Source organism: Vanderwaltozyma polyspora, genomic scaffold (assembly GCF_000150035.1).
Source record: "Vanderwaltozyma polyspora DSM 70294 KpolScaffold530 genomic scaffold, whole genome shotgun sequence".
Classification (NCBI taxonomy): Eukaryota; Fungi; Ascomycota; class Saccharomycetes; order Saccharomycetales; family Saccharomycetaceae; genus Vanderwaltozyma; species Vanderwaltozyma polyspora.
The window spans coordinates 14,776-29,470 of record NW_001834661.1 but is presented as its reverse complement, the minus strand read 5'-3'; the positions used below and the strand labels follow the sequence as shown (position 1 = coordinate 29,470).

Sequence of the window (14,695 nt, the reverse complement as noted above, 5' to 3'; positions counted from 1 at the left end):
GTCTATTATGATTATAGCATCTTCATTAATTATCATTTGATCAATAATTCGTGAATTTATCTTTTACATCACATCGGCTTTTAAACCATTGAAGCTTTAACAATTAGAGAATCAAATTTAAGTTTAACCATATATAGTCAAACAAAAATGATGTAAATTTGGATATTACATTGTACAATTACAAATTTATATATTGACAGTTTATATATCAGGTGTGTTTCTATATATCATCTGAAGTTGAAGGGATGAGAGTGGGTGAGCTAAAGGGCCTGCTTTGCTTATTCGGTATTCTTCGTAATATACTCCCATAAACTTTTCAATAGACCTTCAGGGAGACTAAATAAATCTATAACAAATTCTCCATCTTCCACATTGTTTACAACATCCATTTCTGGTGTTCTATTATCTGTAATCATTTGTACAATTGTTACCAGATCATCTTCTTTCAATTTAGTTAAACTGAATGCTAATTGTTGAATGTCAACCGAACCTTTAACTGTTGGTGTTACAGAAGCTTTACCCTTCTTAGGTTTTGGTTCAGTTGTTGATGTGGTAGATTCATTTTTCCTTTTAGTTGGAGGTTCTTCAACATGTCCACTTTTGGCTAATTCGGTTCTTAATAACGGTTTATTTAAAGGCACTTGAATAACATGGTCAACCTGGTACTCTTCTTTTATGAAATTTAAATCATGCACTACCTTTCTTTCACCACCCTTCTCTAATAAAAATAAACTGATGTTCAAAGCAAATCCACCCCAACCTTGTTCTTCGATTTTAAAAGGTGGTTCAGTGAATGTCCTATTTGGATTAGCAAAAGTTGGATGTAAATGATAAACTACCTTATCGAAAAGAGTAGCTGTGATTTCTTTACCATCAGCATCCAAAACAAATATTTCGATTGCCCATTTCCTCATAGGAAAATTCTCCACTGGTGGAAGATCTGGTAATACATGTTGAGTAGTTTTTATACGTACTGTCCTCTTAGTTGTCTATTGAAACAGTAATAGAAGAAATTAATTGATAGTTAGTATAAAAAGATTAGACAAACAAGATAAAAAAAATTCCAAAAAATATCATACGGCTACCATTATGTAAATATCAAACGTGAATTGATTCAATACTGTCCTCTTTGGACTATTAATGCTAATTAAAACAAGCTTAATAACAATAAAATACTCTTGTTTTATTCATCTTCACTTTTTTAATATAGTTAATGCGCCTCGTGTTTTAACGTCCCAATTGATATCTCACGTGAACCAAACAAAAATACCAACTATAACAATATCACAGTTAAATACCTGATGTACCTATATTATTACATTAAGTTGAAAGGTAAATTTTTTTAAAATAGTATACAACATTTCAGTACAGTTATAGTGCAACTCCAAAAACCTCTTTTGAGAAGCCGTTAATTTTTCTAGTATCAATTATATATTATCGATATATGAGAAGTTTAATTCAATAACTAATCATGTAATTACTAACAATCAGATTATTGATTGTTTGCAAAACTGTAGAACATTCTAGAAAGAAAATAAAAAGAATATTATTGGTAAATTACCAATGAACTAAAATACTTGAGTGAGAGTGAAAGGAATTGTTAGAATAAATGATTAGTAATTATAAGATTGTGAGATCGAAGATTAAACGTATAATTACGGACACTAATCCCAAGATTAGGATCATTTGATTTCCAAGATTACCTTTACATATTTATATTATTATTTTATATTATATATAAAATCCTCACGGAGAAATATAATTAAATAAATATGTCACCTATTAAAAATGATCAACAATTTCAACATTTAACCCACTGTACTTCTTAGAAAATAACAAATTTTAAATAAATTACACAATTGTTTTAAATTACAAATGTGGATAATTGGCCATTAATAGTAAACCAAGTATTTCGATAAAACGTTTCATGTCAGATGGTCAATTAGCAATTAACAAGGCGCCATAGTTACTAATACTGAAAATATTTTGTAATTTCTTAGACACTAGATGTAGCCACACTAAGGTATACAATTATTAAAATAAATTTGTGTAGAGAATTATGTTGTGATTTTTCTACCGAATCATTCATAGTAATAGATTCTTTATTTATTTCCAAGGACATTCTTAATAAGTTGATATTGATCCGGTGTATTAAAGTATATAATATACACATGGGAATATAATTAACATGACAAGTGTCGATTAAGATCTTGTCATTTCTTATATAAAGTGTTGGAAAGGTTTTCAACGTCAGTAATAACACTTTCGTGTAAAGTAACATTTCTTTATCCTATATGAATAATGTCGTAATACTGTATTATTTCAAGGTTACATCGTACGAACCTTGATAATGTCGGGATGTAATTCGTTACAATAAATGGTGTCATATTATCAATATTGCTATTTAAAGAGATCATTGTACATTATTGTATATTATTGTATATTATTTAGTATCTTACTTTGTACATAAAAGAATATAGAAATTTATTATTATTAACAAGTATATTTACTTTAACCTACAGATCGCCACCCTTAAGATCCTATAGAATAAACGCCTACCAGCCTTCATTCTAACGTATACTAAATTCAATATACAACTAAATAATAATAAAGGCCAAATAATACAATACGTTTATATCACGTGTTACCTCATAATTCTGACAGATATATAATATAATAGCTTATTCTACATAACGTATTGTATTGATTACTATTCTACACGACATTGTCCTGAAGAATAATAGTCTCATTAAATAAAATATAACCGGTACAAACAATACAAATCATGATCACATCTTGTTGAATTATATATCTCTATCTTCTTTAAAAATCAACGTTGCCGCTTCAGTAGCTCAGTCGGAAGAGCGTCAGTCTCATAATCTGAAGGTCGAGAGTTCGAACCTCCCCTGGAGCATTTTGTTTTTAAAAATTATATTTTTTTGTATGAGAAACTATTTCAATGTTCAATTAATAATTTCAATAGAGTTTTTATTATTAAATATATAGCAGAGTGACCAATTTGTAGTATATTGATTTATAAAAATACATAGTTACATTCAAATAATTCTAACATTATTCTTTAATAAAATACCTGTACCCAAACACTTTCCTAATTGGGTAATAGTCACGTGAAATATTTAATTTCATAGTCTTCGCAATATTTTTCATCATTAGAAACTTTGAAAATATTGTTTTCTTTTATTTAAAAGATACATACAATAATATATATACAAATAACATTAACTTTTTATTAAAGTTCTTGAATCAAAGGGCTAAAGATTGCATTGACGTAGATTAGAGGTCGTGTGCTTGGAATTGAGAAACTTGGACATATAATAGATAATTTTCCAAGCGAATTTATACTTATCTATGTCATTTACCAATCAAATCAGTCACTTCGTGACGCAATGCAACGATGCTAATTCATCAATACAGACTAAGCATTCAGCATTATCTGAAATATGTGATATTATTGAGTTGCTGAATATGTCTGAAGATTATGAAGGATTCCTTACTGCTGTTATACCCGTATTAATAAAAGAATTGGAAAATATTCCAATTTCATTTAATGGTAACTCACCGGAACAGAAGTTAAGAAACTTAATATTGGATGTCTTAAATAGATGTCCAATGAATCAATTATTCGAACCTCATGTAATTAATATTTTAGATATTCTTTTAAGAATGTTACCTGATGAAAATGAAGAAAATGGTATTCTCTGTATGAAAGTTTTAACCGCATTATTTAAATCATATAAATCTTTGTTACAAGAGAAAGTTGAACAATTTATTCAAATTGTTTTCCAGGTTTATCAAAACACTCCCGAATTGGTAAAACAGACATTTGATGAAGACGCTGCTGATGAGAATATTCTTTCCGCTGATGAAGATAATAATGATGATCAGTTTATTTCTGATAATATAGATCAGTCTCAAACACAAAATACAAATGAATTGAGAAATGAAGGTTCAATTTCTCCTAAAAATCCTCAAAGAGGTAAAAAATTAAAAGGTACAATGGAATCTTTTAAAATTTTGGCTGAATGCCCAATCACAATGGTAACCTTATATTCTTCGTATAAACAATTAATTACAAGCTCGTTGCCAGAATTTTCACCTTTAGTGATGAATTTATTAACTATTCAGGTAGAACAACAAATGAAAGCCCGTGAAGAAGCTGAAGTTTCTGGTAAAAGATATACCCAGGTTTCACCAAATATAAAGAATAGAGCAGCCTTCTGTGAATTTGTTTTAGCACAAATTAAAGCAATATCATTTTTAGCATATGTATTCATTCGTGGATATGCTTCAGAGTTTTTACGACGTTATATAGATTTTGTTCCCGATCTAATTATAAGATTGTTACAAGATTGTCCGTCAGAATTATCATCGGCAAGAAAAGAATTACTCCACGCGACAAGACATATTTTGTCAACAAATTACAAAAAATTGTTCCTACCAAAGTTATCCTATTTATTCGACGAGAATGTGCTAATTGGATCTGGTTTTACCGCCCATGAAACTCTAAGACCTTTGGCGTATAGTACAGTAGCTGATTTCATTCACAATGTTAGAGCAGAGTTGCAGCTCAACGATATAGAAAAAACAATTACTATGTATTCAGGTTATCTTTTAGATCAATCGCTGGCATTAACTGTGCAAATAATGAGTGCCAAATTATTACTGAATCTGGTCGAAAGAATATTGAAATTAGGTAAAGAAAATCCAAAGGATGCTCCAAGAGCTAAAAAATTGTTAATGATAATCATTGACGTTTATATGAATAGATGTAAACTTTTGAATAGGCAATACGACACAATTATGAAATACCATAAAAAATATGAAGATTCTAAAACCGACAAGGCTACGCAATTAAAAGAAGCCAACTCTATGGATAATAAAACTTCAGAAGAGTTCATGCAAAAATTATTTGCTATTGAGACGCTAAATCAAAATAATGATATCACTGAAATCGGAAAGATTTCAGAAACTAAGAAGGAAGATAACATAGCCGAAGATGCAAAGATGGAAATTGATACAGAATTGCATTCAGAATTAGATTTATTCGATCTTAAAAATTATGCACCTATTTTACTCTCTCCACCCCCATCTAATGACCCTATTAAAGATGCATTTTACTTATATCGTACTTTGATGTCGTTTTTGAAAACAATAATTCATGATTTAAAGGTGTTTAATCCTCCGCCAAATGAGTATACAGTTGCCAATCCAAAACTTTGGGCATCTGTCTCTAGAGTTTTTTCATATGAAGAAGTATTGGTATTTAAACAATTATTCCATGAATGTATTATTGGATTAAGATATTTTTCAAGTAGTGATAGTAAAACAAAAGCTACAACCAAGAGACATTTTGATATTACTATGCCAAGTTTACCTGTTTCTGCCACCAAAGATGGACGTGAATTGATGGATTATTTGGCTATTATTTTTATGCAAATGGACAGTGCAACTTTTAATGAAATTGTCGAATCTGAAATAAATTTTATGTATGAGTCCATGTTAGAGGATTCGGCTTTATTATATGTCGCACAATCTTTTTTAACAAGCGAAATAACATCACCTAATTTTGCTGGAATACTACTAAGATTTCTAAAATCAAAATTAAAGGACTTAGGAAACATTGATTTCAATCAATCAAATGTTTTAATTCGTCTATTCAAATTGTCCTTTATGTCTGTTAATTTGTTCCCAAATATTAATGAAATTGTACTATTACCGCATTTAAATGACTTAATTTTAGATTCTGTGGAGTATTCTACAACTGCAGAGGAGCCTTTAGTCTACTTTTATTTAATCAGAACATTATTCAGAAGTATTGGTGGTGGTAGATTTGAGAATCTTTATAGATCTATTAAACCGATTCTTCAATTTTTATTACAATCTCTTAATGAAATGATAATGACTGCACGCCTACCACATGAGCGCGAGCTTTACGTTGAATTGTGTATTACTGTCCCAGTGAGACTAAGCGTCTTGGCTCCATATTTGCCATACTTAATGAAACCTTTAGTTTATGCTCTTCAAGGATACCCTGATTTAATATCTCAAGGTTTACGAACAATGGAGTTATGTATTGATAATTTAACTGCAGAATATTTTGATCCGATTATAGAACCTGTTATTGAGGATGTAATGAAGGCTTTATTTAATTTGTTGAAACCACAACCATTCAACCATACAATTAGTCACACCGCAGTAAGAATATTAGGTAAATTGGGTGGAAGGAACCGTCGTTACTTGAAACCGCCATCTGACTTGAAAACTAAAGAAGAATTGGATGTTGAAGTCAATGCATTATTCAAAATAATGGGTATAACTGATGATGTTCCTCTATCTATAACACCAGGTGTACAATCTGCATTGGAATTGTTAGAAGACTATAGAATCGAACTTTATTATAAGAAATGTGCTTATAAGTATCTAAAGTCAGTTTTACTGTTATTCTTAAAATCGTCTACGGATTTTCCAGAAAATTATAGTTCTTTAGTAGAAGTTGCTGCAAAAATACCTTTAATTAAAAATACAGAAACTACAACAGATTTTGAGATTGAACCAGCTACAGATATTGTCGAATTTACAAATCAAGAGAAATTATTTGTTAGATTGTTGGAATCTGTTTTCTTTGCCACTTCTATTAGTGACTTAAAAGATGATGCCATTAAACTACTAAATCGTTTAATAGATCATTTTTGTCTTCTACAAGTCAATACAACTGTATTGGAAAAAAGAAGTGGAAATAACATTTTTAACATTGATATCAAGCAGCCAGAAGTTACAATCAATTCCAAAGTTCTGATTGAAGCAATCTCATATGGTTTGTCAAGTTACGTTATAGACATAAGGGAGGCAGCGATTAATGCTATCAAAAGAATATATGATGATAGTTTGTTGATATACGGTGAAGATCTTTACTTGAGTCATTCATTTATTTTTGATTTATTAAAACAATGTATACATCATTGTTATGAGGAAGCATTTTATGAAAAGCGTGCCGGTGTTTTAGGTATCAAAGCATTGATAGAAGACATAAGTCTGACCTCAGAATTTTTACAAAAATATCGATTTGAATTAGTAGATGGTTTACTGTTTGTTTTAAAGGACACGCCATCCGAAGCTCCATTAGTCATTGTTTCGGACGCTGAAAAGTTATTACTAACAATACTTGAAAAGACTTGTAGTGATATTAAGCAAGAAGATTTGAATTCGAAGTCATTACAAAACACTTTAACAGATATTGTCTGTGAATTGAGCAACTCTAATTCAAATGTAAGAAAAGCATGTCAGCAATGTTTGGGCCGTATTTCAAAAATTACGAATATTTCCACTGTAAAATTAATGGAACATTCAAAGAGCTTCCTGTTGTCACCTATTTTTGCAAAGCCATTAAGAGCTTTGCCCTTTGCAATGCAAATTGGTAATGTAGATGCTATCACATATTGTTTAGGGTTACCTGACACATTCCTAACTTTTGATGAAGAACTATTTAGACTTTTGCAAGAAGCTATTGTATTAGCTGACGCAGAAGATGAATCACTATCTTCTATCCAAAGAGCGTCTGAATATAGAACCTCAGAACAACTTGTCCAATTGAGAGTTTCATGCATTAAATTATTAGCAATTTCGTTAAAAAATGAAAAATTTGCCTCTGCACAACAAGGAAACGTTAGAATTAGAATTTTAGCAGTGTTTTTTAAACTGATGTTAAAGAATTCCCCTGAAATTATTGAAACGACATATCAAGCATTGAAGGACGTGCTAGCAGAAAATTCGAAATTACCAAAGGAGTTATTGCAAAATGGTCTAAAACCAATGCTGATGAACTTATCAGATCATCAAAAGTTGACAGTTCATGGTTTAGAATCTTTATCCAGATTATTAGAATTGTTGATAGCTTATTTTAAGGTAGAAATAGGTAAAAAATTGTTAGACCATTTGAGTGCTTGGTGTAAATTTGAGGTTTTAGATACTATATTTTCCCAAGATATCACAGATCAAACTCCGACGAAGATTATTTCCAGCATTATTAATATATTTCACTTACTTCCTCCTCAAGCTGATATGTTTTTAAACGATTTAATATTAAAGGTGATGTTGTTGGAAAGAAAACTGAGATTGCAGTTGGATTCACCTTTCCGTATCCCGTTAGCAAGATATTTAAACAGATTCCACGTTACTGTTACTGAGTATTTCAAAAAGAATATGGCACTAAGACAATTAACTTTATTCATGTGTAGTATTATTCAAAAATCAGAAGCACACGACTTAGCTGATGATTTTGAGAAGGAAATGATCAATTTTTATGATTATTATATTTCTAAAATCCCAGGAAACGAAGTTAGAGTTGTAAGCTTTTTTACTAACATGATTGATCTATTTGATACCATGTATAAGATTAAGGGAGATGAATGGCTACGTGGTCAAAAGGATATGGTACTTAAATTACAAGATATGTTAAGCTTGACTATCTCTACCATACGAGACAATGAATTTTATATTGATAAGTTGCAGTTTTCTCAAGCAATTGAGAAATTCCAAATCATTTATTTGAAATATCTAGAGCTTGATGGTTGTGATATTAATCTATTGATTAACTTTATTGACTTCACTTTGGGTAATGATATGAAAATCTCCTTTTATTTTGAAATGTTTATTTACAATAACATTGTTAAAGAAAAAGATGCTTTGAAGCAAGATAAATATTTATCAGCTTCTGTAAAGTTTATTTTAAGTGACCGTTATATTGATTCTAGGGTATTTATTCTTCAAAATATTGTGAATTCCATTTTTATTTATGAGAACTATCACGAAGGTTCTATTGAGAAGTATTTCAAGAATAATCAGCGTCCAGATTGGTTAGAATTGATTGAAAATAAGATATGGAATTCAAATAACCAAGCGCTAATAACAGCAAATACAAGAAAGCAAGATATGTTCCGCTTCGAATTACTTCAGATTTCAGCTGTTTTCATTAGATGGGCTCATCAACATATTGCAGATGGTAGAAAAAGCGTGATAAAGTTTATCTGGAATTTTATAAAAATTGAAGATACCTTAATCAAACTTTCTGCTTATTTGGTAACTTCCTGTTTTATCTCCAAATTTGATTTCCCATTGAAAGTTGTTACTCAAGTCTTTGTTGCCCTTCTAAGGAGTCCCCAAGCCGAAGCAAAGTATGTGGTTAGACATTCTTTGGATATTTTAGCACCTGTGATCCATGATAGGATGATTACGGCGGGTACTCCAGGTGCATGGGTGAACTGGGTTAAAAGAGTTATTTTTGAAAATAATTCTGGTCAAAACAATGCCTTATACCGCTTTTTATTGAACCATCCTGATTTATTCTTCAATTCAAGGGATATTTTCAGTCTAAATATAATCCATCATATGAATAAAATAACGTTCATGCCTAATCCAAACCCTGATAATCATACATTAGCAATTGATTTGGCTGCTATGATTTTAACTTGGGAAGAAATGGCATTAAAGAAATTAGACTCGAAGACTGATCAAGATGGAGATATAAAGATGGAAGCAAACATAAATGAAAACGGTGAAACGGAAACTGTTAGAACAGACACATATGTTATTCCAATGCATATACGTGAAATGTACATTGCATTCCTGATAAGATACATATGCGCAAGTAACCATAGAGCATCAGAAACAGAATTAGGCATCAAAGCATTAAACATTTTGTCCAAATTATTATCAGAGGATCATTGGTCTGATGTGAACGTCAAATTGAATTATTTCAAGAAATTTTTAAACTATCAAGATTTAGGCTCTGAAAATATTTTACACTATTGTATGAATGCTTTAGATGTATTGTATGTGTTGTTTTCGAATAGAAGTGCAGAGTGGATAATGGAAAATTTGGTCACAATTCAAAGTTTATTGGATAAATGTCTACGTGCAGATCATCATGATATTCAGGAAGTTCTTCAAAAAGTTCTTGGGTTAATACTAAAAGCTATAAAACAAAAAGAAATAATTATTGATACTGAAGAAGAATCTGTTGGTAAAGCCTTTATCGATACGTTAATTTCTATAATTGGTCAGGATCTACAGGATACCTCGTCGATTGCGGCAGGTGTCATGTTAGAATGGACTTTATTCATGACCTTCCCTCATAGTGTTGAACCTTTACTAAGTAACACTATGAAAGTATTCAGCAAACTATGTAAAGATGATTTAAGCACATCTCAACCTAAGGATGCTGCTGCCATGGAAGAAGCAAAAATCACGACTAAGTTATTAGAAAAGGTACTGTGTTTACTGTCAATTAAAGTTTCTTCATTAGGAGATTCAAGAAGACCATTCTTATCAACAGTTGCCTTATTAATTGACCGTTCTATGAATCAAAACTTCTTAAGAAAAATCATTTTAATAACAAAGAAGTGGGTTTTTGATAATGAAGTTTTCCCCACTGTAAAGGAAAAGGCAGCAATTCTAACAAAGATGTTAGCTTTTGAAGTCAGAGGTGAACCATCATTATCAAAAATGTTCTATGAAATTATTCTAGAATTATTTGATCAGAAACACTTTAATAATACCGAAATTACAGTTCGTATGGAACAACCATTTTTAGTAGGTACTAGGGTCCAAGATGTTGCAATCAGAAAAAAATTCATGAGTATCCTAGATAACAGTTTAGAACGTGATGCCAAAGAAAGACTTTATTATATTATTCGTGATCAAAATTGGGAATTTATTGCAGATTATCCATGGTTAAATCAAGCTTTACAGTTGTTATACGGCTCTTTTGAAAATGACCACGAACTTGTATTAACTAACACTTTTAACTTAACATCACCTTCTAATTTGGCTAATCATATACCAAAGGATATTGAAATTCCATCAGAACCTTCTAATAAGTCCTTGACTGAATTTATTGATAGTCATAAAGCACAATTGAAAGAAATGTGTAAAATCGCATCAAGAGATGTTCTGGAGCCTTTGACTGAATTGTTCTACCAAGATACTAAAACTATTCACAAAGCTTGGGTTAACTTGTTTCCTCAGGTGTACAAATGTATTCCAAGAAATGAAAAATATGGTTTTGTTCGTTCTTTGATATCCTTGTTATCAAAGAATTACCACACAAAACAATTATCGTCAAGAATGAATGTTATTACAATGTTATTGGACTCTATTAGTTTGGTGGAGTCATTGGAATTACCACCACATTTAGTGAAGTATCTGGCAATTTCATATAATTCTTGGTACCAATCAATGAAAATTCTGGAGTCCATTCAAACTAATACGTCAATTGATAACACAAAGATTTTAGAAGCAAATGAAGACGCCCTTTTGGAATTATATTTGAATTTGCAAGAAGAAGATATGTTCTATGGATTGTGGAGAAGAAGAGCTAAGTACACTGAAACTAATATAGCTCTTTCCTTTGAACAACTTGGTATTTGGGACAAGGCTCAACAACTATATGAGGTTGCTCAAGTTAAGGCCCGTAGCGGTACATTACCTTATTCGGAATCTGAATATTCCTTATGGGAAGATAATTGGATTATTTGTGCTGAAAAGCTTCAACATTGGGATATTTTAACAGAATTGGCCAAACATGAAGGGTTTACTGATTTATTACTTGAATGTGGTTGGAGAGTTGCTGACTGGAGTGCCGATCGCGAAGCATTAGAACAATCTGTTAAAAGTGTTATGGATGTTCCTACACCTCGTAGACAAATTTTTGAAACTTTCTTGGTACTACAAGGTTTTGCCGATAATAGAAATGGTGATCAAGATGTCAAACGTTTGTGTGATGAAGGTATTCAACTAAGTTTACATAAATGGTCATCCTTGCCCGAACGGTTCACTCCTGCACATAAGTGGCTATTACATGGCTTCCAACAATACATTGAATTTTGGAGGCTACGCAATTGTATGCAAATCTTCACACTACCACTGTTCAAAATCTAGACTCTAAAGCCCAAGAAATTAAACGTGTTCTACAAGCTTGGAGGGATCGTTTGCCTAATATTTGGGATGATGTCAACATGTGGAATGATTTAGTAACCTGGAGACAACATACTTTCCAAGTTATTAACAATGCATACCTACCTCTCATTCCATCATTACAACAAGCAAATGGTAACAATAACATTAATACACATGCCTACAGAGGTTACCATGAAATAGCCTGGGTAATTAACAGGTTTGCTCATGTTGCTAGGAGACATAATATGCCAGAAGTATGTATCAGTCAACTGGCTAAAATCTATACCTTACCAAATATTGAAATCCAAGAAGCATTTCTAAAACTAAGAGAACAGGCTAAGTGTCATTACCAAAATATGAATGAACTAACAACAGGTTTGGATGTTATTAGTAATACAAACTTAGTTTATTTCGGTACCGTTCAAAAGGCAGAGTTCTTCACTTTAAAGGGTATGTTCTTATCCAAGCTGAGAGCACATGATGAGGCTAATCAGGCTTTTGCAACAGCTGTTCAAATCGACTTGAACTTGGCAAAGGCTTGGGCACAATGGGGTTTCTTCAATGATAGAAGGCTATCAGAGGAGCCTTCAAATATTTCTTTTGCAAGCAATGCCATAAGTTGTTACTTGCAAGCAGCTGGTTTATATAAAAAATCAAAGACAAGAAAATTGCTTTGTAGAATACTGTGGTTGATAAGTTTGGATGATCCATCAGGATCTCTATCTAATGCATTTGAATCATTCCGTGGTGAAGTCCCTGTTTGGTACTGGATCATGTTTATTCCGCAGTTGTTAACCTCACTATCCCATAAGGAAGCAAATATGGTACGTCAAATATTAATCCGAATTGCAAAGAGTTATCCACAGGCCTTGCATTTCCAGTTACGTACTACGAAGGAGGATTTTGCTGTTATTCAAAGGCAAACGCAAGCTGTTGTTGGAGATAAAACTGAAGCAGCTAATCGTAATGGTACAGAAGAAAATAGTTCTCGTCAACCATGGGAGTACTTGCAAGAATTGAATAATATTTTGAAGACAGCTTACCCATTATTGGCATTATCTTTGGAATCACTGGTTGCCCAAATAAATGAAAGATTTAAGACGACTACAGATGAGGATTTATTCAGATTGATCAATGTCTTATTGTTTGATGCAACTTTCAATTATAACCGCTTACCATTGCCAAGAGGAAATAGAAGTTTACCAGCAAATACAGAGGCCAACTTGGTTAGATTTTCAGAAACTTTATTAGCTCCGCACATTCGCCCTAAATTTAATGCGGACTTTATTGACAGCAAGCCTGATTTTGAAACATATATTAAAAGGCTGAGATATTGGCGTAGACGTATTCAAAATAAATTAGACAGAGCTCCAAAGGTCGAATATTTAGAAAGATTGTGTCCTCACTTGAGTAATTTCCACCATCAAAAATTTGAAGATATCGAAATTCCGGGACAATATCTGTTGAATAAAGACACTAATATTCACTTTATAAAAATTGCAAGATTTTTACCAAAAGTTGATTTTGTTCGTGGTACTCACTCTTCATATAGAAGAATCACTATTCGTGGACATGATGGTAGTATACACCCATTTGCAGTGCAATACCCTGCTGTTAGGCATTCCAGAAGGGAAGAAAGAATGTTCCAATTATTTAGATTGTTTAATGAAACATTATCTAAGAATGTTGAAACAAGGCGTCGTGATATACAATTCTCTTTACCAATTGCAGTACCATTATCCCCTCAAGTTCGTATTATGAATGATAGTGAATCATTTATAACTATGCATCAAATATATGACGAATATTGTTCAAGAAAATCATTAGAGCCTGATGCTATTCAAGATTATGTATTAGAACAATTAAACTTTGCCCATGATAAGGCTCTTCCAACCCCTGATATTACAGTGGTTAAGGTTGAAATTTTCAGTTCAATTCAATCATTGTTCCTACCTACAACTGTATTAAAGGATTACTTTACGTCTTTATTTACACAATTTGAAGATTTCTGGTTATTTAGGAAACAATTTACTTCTCATTATTCTTCATTTGTATTCATGACATACATAATGATGATTAATAATCGTACTCCACATAAGATTCATATTGATAGAAAATCTGGTAATGTTTTTACTTTGGAAATGTTGCCTTCGAGGTATCCGTACGAAAGAATTAAACCACTGTTATCGAATCAAGAAATTAGCTTACCAGCAGATGCACCAATTTTCCACAATAATGAACCTGTTCCATTTAGATTGACTCCAAACATACAAAAGTTAATTGGTGATTCAGCTCTAGAAGGTATCTTTGCCGTTCATATATTTGCTATCTCAAAGGCCTTAATGGAGCCAGATAATGAATTAAGTACTTATTTGACATTATTCATTAGAGATGAAATCATTTCATGGTACAGTAACTTACATAGGCCAATCGTGGAAAACCCACAATTGTGTGAAATGGTTCAAACGAATGTTGATTTAATTATTAGAAAAGTAGCACAATTGAGCCATATAAGTTCCACACCAACTGTTACTACTCAATTCATACTTGATTGTATTAGCTCGGCAGTTAACCCAAGAAACCTGGCAAAGACAGATGTCACATACATGGCATGGTTTTAGAAGGTTGTGCATATAACATTACTTCACAAATTTTGTATTTTATAAATATCTTTCTATAGAATAATATTATCATTTATCTTAAACAAATGTATAGAACATTC

At 31.7% G+C, this 14,695-nt stretch overlaps 1 protein-coding gene, 1 non-coding gene and 1 further gene across 2 annotated transcripts, besides 2 other annotated features; 2 read left to right on the top strand and 1 right to left on the bottom strand.

Moving 5' to 3' along the window:
* Positions 1-278: 278 nt before the first annotated feature.
* On the bottom strand, positions 279-1,088 carry Kpol_530p9 (uncharacterized protein; the record flags this gene model as incomplete). Its single annotated transcript, XM_001644847.1, has 2 exons — positions 279-989; positions 1,080-1,088. 2 exons carry the CDS (start codon positions 1,086-1,088, stop codon positions 279-281), a joined length of 720 nt encoding a protein of 239 aa, XP_001644897.1.
* A 1,753-nt stretch (positions 1,089-2,841) lies between these two features.
* Positions 2,842-2,914, top strand: Kpol_530trna1. The gene has a single exon. It is a non-coding gene; the product is annotated as a tRNA-Met (tRNA).
* A 455-nt stretch (positions 2,915-3,369) lies between these two features.
* Positions 3,370-11,952: a sequence feature (similar to hypothetical protein; correction of possible frameshift sequencing error~similar to Saccharomyces cerevisiae TRA1 (YHR099W)).
* Kpol_530p8 lies at positions 3,370-14,594 on the top strand (the record flags this gene model as incomplete).
* Positions 11,955-14,594: a sequence feature (similar to hypothetical protein; correction of possible frameshift sequencing error~similar to Saccharomyces cerevisiae TRA1 (YHR099W)).
* Positions 14,595-14,695: the final 101 nt, after the last annotated feature.